Source organism: Geospiza fortis, unplaced genomic scaffold (genome assembly GCF_000277835.1).
Source record: "Geospiza fortis unplaced genomic scaffold, GeoFor_1.0 scaffold171, whole genome shotgun sequence".
Lineage (NCBI taxonomy): Eukaryota > Metazoa > Chordata > Aves > Passeriformes > Thraupidae > Geospiza > Geospiza fortis.
The window spans coordinates 3328809-3337023 of record NW_005054313.1 but is presented as its reverse complement, the minus strand read 5'-3'; the positions used below and the strand labels follow the sequence as shown (position 1 = coordinate 3337023).

Genomic DNA, 8215 nt, shown 5'->3' with positions numbered 1-8215 from the left:
GGACAGCTGCGAGCAGCGGCCCTCAGAGTGGTCCTCAAGAGCGCCGCGCTGAAAAAGTCGACTCCCAGAGCGGTGTTGCAAGAAACAATCAGAGAACTGCTAAGAAATGTGTATGTTTCGCCTGGTTATGTTGTTACTGTTGCCCCAAGTCCCGAAAATCCCGTGGTGTATGTTGAAATACTGTCTGCGTCTCCTTTGGAGGAGGGAGCTGGACTGATAACTCCCCAAACAAGCATAAAAATTAAGGAGGTGATCACTTTAGAATGGTACAGACATCTGTCAGAAGACACTGCAAAAACTCCAGTTGCAGGACTGGATGATGTGGGGAAGTCTTTGAAAGAAATTATTGATTTGCCTTTCCGCTTTCCAAAAACTTTCAAGAAGCTGGGTCTTTCTGTCCCGAACGGAGTGCTGTTAATTGGGCCCCCGGGTGTTGGGAAAACGCTAATGGTAAAGGCAGTAGCAAAGGAGCTGGGTGCGTATCTGCTTGGCATCAGCGGCCCAGCCCTCCATGGTTCAAGACCAGGAGAAGGTGAAGAGAATTTGCGAAGAGTCTTTGAAAAGGGCAGAGAGATGTCAAACGAGGGCCCAACCATTCTGTTTTTTGACGAGCTTGATTCTTTATGTCCGAAGCGAGGAAGTTCAAACAATGCTCCTGAAGATCGTATTGTTGCTCAGTTGCTGACGCTGCTGGATGGTGTAGGGAGTGAGGGCAGGATGGTCATTGTGGCAGCCACAAACAGGCCTGATGCCTTAGAGCCTGCACTGAGGAGACCTGGCAGATTTGACAGAGAGGTAAATAAACCGTGCTACTCATACACTTGCATTTTTCTTTCCTTATTGAGGTGGAAGGGGGCTGTTAATAGTTTTGTTTAAGATCTTCTAGTCATATTTCATAATGGGATTCTACGGGTTTGGGACAGGTGTCTTGTTTCTGTCTGTAGTTTGCTGCAACTTGGGTATGGTTGTTTTGGGATTTTTTACTCACAGCGCTGAGAGCTTCATATACTTGAAAATGGATGGGAGGAGTCTTTTTGTTTCTTTATCATAGAGACATTGACCTCATCTTCAGGGGGTTGGTTTGCTTACAGATGCTTAGCTTTACAGGATTGGATTTTTTCCATTTAAATCCTAGATTGCAGATTCGTGCATTTCTCCTTAAAAATTTATTTTGACAGAGACCTAGTAACCTGTTGCATCAAAACTTCTGTTCAGGCTTCAGTAACAGAGGTTGGGTCTACTGTGGAAAACTTCCATTAGCCTAGTAGTCCAAGGAAGAAAACCACATGCAGTTATACAACATACAGTGCTTGTGCTTGTATTGTTTATTTTCCTGGATAAACCCACTCCTAGATCACCAGTTTAATCAAGTTCTTTAATTTTCTGGGATTTATAGATTGTTGAGATGTATTTTTATGATGAAGTTTTACCAGGTTTTCAATAATATATGAATGTTTGTCTATTTCATTTTTTCCTATCATATTAGTCTAATTTAGTGCTTGTGATGTAAGGAAATTATTATTTCAGTGTTATGGGACTTGATAAAGGCTAAGTTGTTGTCTTGTCAACAACTCTTTATGCAAACACTGTTTCCTAGGAAAGTACATGGCATTTTAAGTACTTGTCATTTGTATAGTGCTGGCAATAGGTTTCCTGTAAAACTCTTTAGTTGGGATATAAGTATATATAAATTTTCAGTAGCCAATATAAAGCAGAGACAAAATTGCTTGCTTAGGTCTGTAAAATAAATGAGTATGGCAAATTATTTGCTTAAAATTTTTGCTTATTCTGTTTGGTTTAGGTTATTATTGGGACCCCAACAGTTGCACAGAGAAGATCCATCCTGCAGTTGCTGACATCTGACATGCCCATTTCTGCAGAGGTTGATTTGGCTAAGCTGGCAGAAATGACGACTGGGTATGTTGGAGCTGACCTTACAGCACTCTGCAGAGAAGCTGCCATGCAGGCTGTGTCCCACAGCTCTTGGGTATGGATGCAAATCAGTCAAGAACAATGTCAGTAATATTGGTACTACCCTTTCTTCATTAATACTTGAACAGCTCAGTATGTTGAAGACTTGCACCGAGCATATTATAAATATAAATATGTTGGTTTTGCTTATCCTTTCAGTTCTCACCTTAGTTCTGTTACTGCATCTGTGGTTTAGTAGTGGCATTTTATAACCCATTTGACATAAAGTTTGTTACATTCTTCAGTATGTGGTAAAAATGGATTTTGCAACTTTTTTATTTCTATTCATAACATTGTAGGATGTGATGTATGTTAACCCTGAAAGCAACTATTTGATTGAGTAGATCACTGCCTAATGGAGCTATAGTTTAGGGACGAGTAGTTTTCTCTGAAACATTAATTTCTGTTAAAATTGGGTTTTTTTTCCTGTGTAAAAACTTGCTATTAAAGAGGTTATATTTTACTTTATGTTGCACTTTTGTGTCTGCAGTGTTTAAGCACATTAGATCAGGAATTGACTTCCTTATTAGTTGTGTTTAGCCTTATGTGAAGTGTTTTGCATTTAATGCAGCATTTAAGTATTGCATTAAAATGTTGTTAATATGCTCTGTCTGGGCTTATTTTTCAGGATTCAACTGAAACTGAAACCATGATCAACATGGGAGATTTCCAGGAAGCTTTTAAAAAAATACAGCCATCCTCTTTTCGAAGTGCAGTTGGACTAACAGAGTGTAAACTTGTGACTTGGGAGCAAATTGGTGGTCTTGAAGATGTGAAATTAAAGTTAAAACAGGTAATGCATTAAACTAATTTAGATAAACAGCTAATTTCTAATAGGCACTGCAAGGTATTCTGTACCTTGCATCACAAAAATTATTTCTTTTGCAAAATACCTGATTATAAATTGTATTTTAAACATTATTATGGTGTTATCTTGTAATCTCAAGATACCAGCGCCAAGCATAGTAATATGGGAAAATAGGCATGTTTTTGGTAGCTGAAAAATATTTAACTTGTAGCCAGATCATTTGTCCATTCCTGAATATTTATCCAGGGATGTCTCTTGGGTGTTATCTTGTCAGGTTTGCTTTTATTTCTGTTTCAAAGAGAAAATTTAAGCAGGGGGCAATATATGAAGAAAGACTAAATCACTATTCTCTGATTTCCAATTAATGTTTGTATCAAGGAGAGGAAATTATGTACTTTGCAATTTTATTGATTGCTTGTTACTAAGAATTTCATCCCTTTTTTATGTACTGCCAGAGTATTGAGTGGCCTATGAAATTTCCTGAGGCATTTGCCAGGATGGGCCTGTCTCATCCCAAGGGGATTCTTCTCTATGGGCCCTCTGGGTGTGCCAAAACCACGCTGGTGAAGGCTGTGGCCACGAGTTGTCACTGTTCCTTTCTCTCCGTAAGTGGTGCTGACCTCTTCTCACCTTACGTTGGAGATTCAGAGAAGATTTTGTCTCAGGTATAGTTTTTAATTTGTGTAAGGTTCTGTAGTCTGTTTTTGCTTGATTTTTGTAAAGTATTAGTTAGACCTTAATTTTGTTGTTGAAAAGATGATAGAGCTCTCATCTGATTATAAAATGGAAATGGTTTAGAGATTCACATGTAGATAAAGTGAGAGTCTATCCCTAAAATTATACCAATGTTAAACTTCAGATTTCTAGCCTTTTGTTTTCAGTTCATTTAGGAATATATAAAAAAAGAAGCAGAATTTGCCAAAAGTAAATGTAAGCTAGAACATCTCTTAAGAAACATTGCAAATGTACCTTTAAAGTTAAGTAAAATACAGAGTCTGTGTAAGTGGGATTCTTTTTGCAGGCATTAATGTTTTATTTCATTACCATTTGTTGAAAAGGTTTTTCGCCAAGCAAGAGCAAATACTCCAGCAATAATATTCCTGGATGAGATTGATTCCATCTTGGGATCTCGGGCACTCTGCAGAACTGGCCATGGTGTCTCAGAGCGGGTTCTCTCTGTTCTTCTCAATGAATTGGATGGGGTTGGGCTGAAAGTTACAGAAAGAAGAGGAGGCAAGCTACAGCTTGAGGCTCAGTGCCAAGAACAAAGTGATGAGGAAAGAAAGGTATTTATGCTCCCTTTTCTTTATAGGAAGAATGAGAAGTGCTGTCCAGGTGTTTCAAAAATTTTAGTTGTTTAGGCATTCACATTTTAAACTTAAAAACATGCAAGAAGCTGCTTTACTCTGCCATAATTACTAGTTTTTAGAGGATACTGTATATAGGCTGCTGATTGTTTTTACATACACTGTTCCTCAGTGAGGCTTTGTTTGACCAAAATACCCACACAGGCATCACTAGTTGAGTGTTCATCTTCTGTCACAAAAATCCTTTTATTGACACTAAAGTAATTTTTTAGATTGATTGTGTGATTTTTACTCTTAAACAAGTTCCTCCCTGAGCTTACTTTTCCTAAGTACTTCCCCTACTTCATTTGCAGCTCTTTCTCACACATGATGCTTACAAAAGCAGCACAGTTATTATCAGTTATTTATTTAAACACAAACTTGTGCCTTCACTTGTCAGTGAATTATTCACAACATTTAATATTTAGCTTTTTTGTATATAAATTTTTTCTTATTATGATACTCTCTGGGGGAATAATAAAGAAAACAATTCCTGAATTATAGGATACTGGATTTTTTGCATATAAAAAGTTCTTTGTTCCAATCTGGTCAAAGTCTTTATTTGTTGCCAAGGCAGATACTAACTATATTTCTTCTTTGTCATGTAATCTGCCCTGCACCAAGGCATTTTTTTACCTCAAGAAAGATAAAATACTAATATTGAAGGGAAAGTAAAATGTAAAATTACCTTATCTTTTTGCCCTTCCCCTCTTCTCATTAGCAGTTAACTAATATCTTCTGATAATATCTATCTCAACCATGTTGCCCTAATTTGCTTACATGATCTCTTACTCAGCTAGAGTTTCAGGAAACTTTGAACAAAGATTTCATGGTAGTTGCTGCAACAAATAGACCAGATATGTTGGATGATGCCTTGCTCCGTCCTGGAAGGCTGGACAAGATGATTTATATTCCACCTCCGGATCTGAAGGTACTACACATCCATACCTGGCTTTAAAGGGAGAGGTGTTAATTGCCAGCATACTTTAAGAGCAAAGGGGGCATATTCCTGTAACATCCTTAGCAAGTGAGGGGTGTTTCACTGGAGATCAGACAACAAATTCAAGGTACAATGAAAAAATTTAAAAAGTAATAAAGATATTTGTATTTTAAACACCAATAACATTTTAACTGGTGTAGGTAGTTATCATATTGCATATGGAAAATAGAGAAAATGTATATTTATAAAATCAAGCTACAATTCAGGAAATATCAAAATAAGTTGTCTGTCCTTGCTTCAAATAATTTTTGTGTACTGTTCCCAAGGCTAGTGTAGCTATTTCTCTTGAGCTTCACAAAAAAAAGTTGTCCCAAAGTATGCCAAATCAGACCTGTTCAGCCTAAAATACTGTGTTTTCATGAAGCAAGCAGTGACTGTGAATAATAGACCTTAACTATATGAGACAACCAGAAGTGCATTATCACCATTAGTAGCACTCTATTCTTCCACCAAAACCAGGTAGTTTTGGTGCTCTTCTGAATTTTCCCTTGCTCTAATTTCAAGTTTCAATTTGGTGCTGCTTTGGAGAAAGATTAATTTTTGGTTTGTTTGGTTTTGTTTTCTTGCATAATATGCACCAATTTACAGGGAAGACTTTCCATTTTGAAAATCTGCACTGAGAAAATCCCATTAGATACTGATGTGTCATTAGAAGATGTGGCAGTCCTAACAAACCTCTTTTCTGGAGCTGATATTGAAAACCTGTGCAAGGAGGTAAGAAATATTCCTGGCTCATCTGTGAAATAAGCTCTAAATAGCAACTCTGAATGAAAAAAGAGAGCTAACTCATAGATGTTACTGAGCCATCTGTAGTAGAGATGCTTTCCAAATTTCCATTGAAAATCCAAAGAAAATGGTTAAAACAGAAGAACTGAACAAGGGTTCATTCTTTAAATAAAAAGTTATGGTAACCTTACTTGGATCTTTATCTGTTGTTAAATAACTGTTATTTTCAGATGTTTTAAGTTATTTTCAGATGTTTTAAGTAATGCCTTGTTCCTTGTAAAATATTTTAGAATACTTACAGTATTCTTTACAATTTAAAACATGATAAGGACTAAGTTGTTTTTCTTTTTCTTTTAAAGGCTGCTTTGTTGGCATTGCAAGAGAATGGACTCGAAGCAACTGCTGTAAAACAGGAACATTTTGTGAAATCATTGCAGACTGTAAAACCATCTTTAAACATAAAAGACTTGGAATTTTATGAAAAATTCTCTAATCGAGAATTAGCCTCTTGAATCTATAAAGGAGTGGCATAAGTATTTTTAAATATATTACAAAGATTTTGAAAAGGTTTGCATCTTTCCTGCTTTTTAACACTGTACTTACTGTAGTTTTCAGGGAGTGTGAAATACAGTAAAGTGTCATTTTTGAAAAGTTCTGTAATTTAAATAAATTAAAATCTTGTTTGCTTTGGGTAGGTTTACATCTGATGAAACAAGTAATTGAAATAGATGAAACACTATGGAAAAGCTTGGTGTTACTGTAGATTTCCTACTTTTAGGTCCAAAAATGGCATAATAAGAAAATGTAAAATGTGCTGTGAAGTCTCCAAAAGACAGCAAATGCATAGGAAATAGAAAAGCTTTCAGGAAATTAAATAGGAAGAAGTCCCACTCTATATAAAATGTAAGATGTTTTATATGTGCCTATCTAGGCTTACATTCTTAAAAGCAGATTCCAAAATACAGTGGCAGTGAAAGGGTTGCCAGTGCTTAACTCCTTGGTGTAGGTTTGGAAGTCAGGGGTTTGGGAGTAATTTTGGATTAGTTAGTGCTTACTGTACGAACATTTGGATTGAGTAAGCAGATACCAAGTATGTAATCAACTCAAACTATAATTTCTTCTTTAGAAAAGGGAGTTTGCATAATGACAATTTCTGCAGAATTATTTTCCCCACCCAGCCATTCCTTGTCAATACATTTTTGTGGGTTGCCTTCTAAAAGACAGACACTTCTAAGGAAATTGGTATTTACATGTATATAAGTATGCATTTTAACTTACTAGAGTAGGAAGGTTTTTTTTTTTTTTATTACCTTTTTCCCAGTGAAAATGCTTGGGAACAAAATACACCACTCTCAAAGACAGTTCCTTATTTTAGCCAAGATTCAGAAATTATAAGCCCTTTAACAATTATTTCTTTCTCATAACAGGCACCCTAGGGACTACCCTGAGTATGGTTTATAGTGAGATGGATCACAAAAGGAGCTTCCAAGGTAGCTGGTGGCTGAGCAAGGCAAAAGGCAATAGTAGAAGCTGTTGTAACCTAGGAAGGGGCTCAGATACAGCTGCCCTACAGCTTGGCTTTCATCACCAGTTTATAGAAGGGACCATCCTGTAGCTTTCTTGGGAGCAGCACATAGACAGTGCTCATGACCTTCCCAAATACACAAAGATTTCTCAGCAGCAGTGCTGAGAAAAAGTATGAAAACTCTGTTTTGCTTCCCAGTGTTTGAGAGTTTACATTGGAATTGCTGCATCTCAAAGTTGTTACAGTAAGATGCTGCTAGCTCCTCAAAGATGCTGCTGCATCATTTCCACACTTGCTCCCTAGAAGGACCAGCTGAGCTGTTTGTGCCCTGTCATGTCTGTTCCTTGCTGCAGGGAGTAGCAGAACATGCAGTACAGGCAGCCTCTCCTTCCTCTCACTGCTTTCCAGTGGGCAAGAGAGAAGGGGAGAAACCAATGGATGGAGTCGCCTGCTCTCACCTCCAGCCTGCCCCTGGTAGTTTTTCTCAGAGAGGGATATTGGGAAGTGATATTGGGAAATTTTTCTCAGAGAGGGATATTGGGAAGTGATAGGAGCTGTGGAACACAGGGCAGTGATGAGAACCTGGGCCTGGGTTGAGCTTTTGCTGCAGCACGAGGGGACACAGTGACACCGGGCTCCTCTTTTGGTCACCCTAGGCAGCTCTCCAAGCTCTGAAGAGGCAGCTCTGTCATCACCTGGGTGTTTGCCTAGATACCCTCTTCTTTGGGCAGCTGCCTGGAGAAGGGGCAGACAGGAGGCCAAAGGAGAAGCGGAGTAGCCGGGTTGCAGTGCTGCAGGCACGGGGAGAGAAGGGTTGGCGCAGGAAGCGCGCCGGCCGC

The 8215-nt window shown here is 38.1% G+C and overlaps 1 protein-coding gene across 1 annotated transcript in view; it reads left to right on the top strand.

The window, feature by feature from the left end:
• The window catches only part of SPATA5L1 (spermatogenesis associated 5 like 1), a 7852-nt gene extending 1307 nt beyond the window's left edge, over positions 1-6545 (top strand). The window contains exons 2-9 of the mRNA XM_014306445.2: positions 7-795; positions 1802-1987; positions 2600-2764; positions 3235-3444; positions 3838-4065; positions 4922-5056; positions 5714-5839; positions 6211-6545. Coding sequence (XP_014161920.1) covers positions 7-795; positions 1802-1987; positions 2600-2764; positions 3235-3444; positions 3838-4065; positions 4922-5056; positions 5714-5839; positions 6211-6363 — 1992 coding nt within the window. The 3' untranslated portion in view covers positions 6364-6545. The remainder of the gene's footprint in view (positions 1-6; positions 796-1801; positions 1988-2599; positions 2765-3234; positions 3445-3837; positions 4066-4921; positions 5057-5713; positions 5840-6210) is intronic.
• Positions 6546-8215: the final 1670 nt, after the last annotated feature.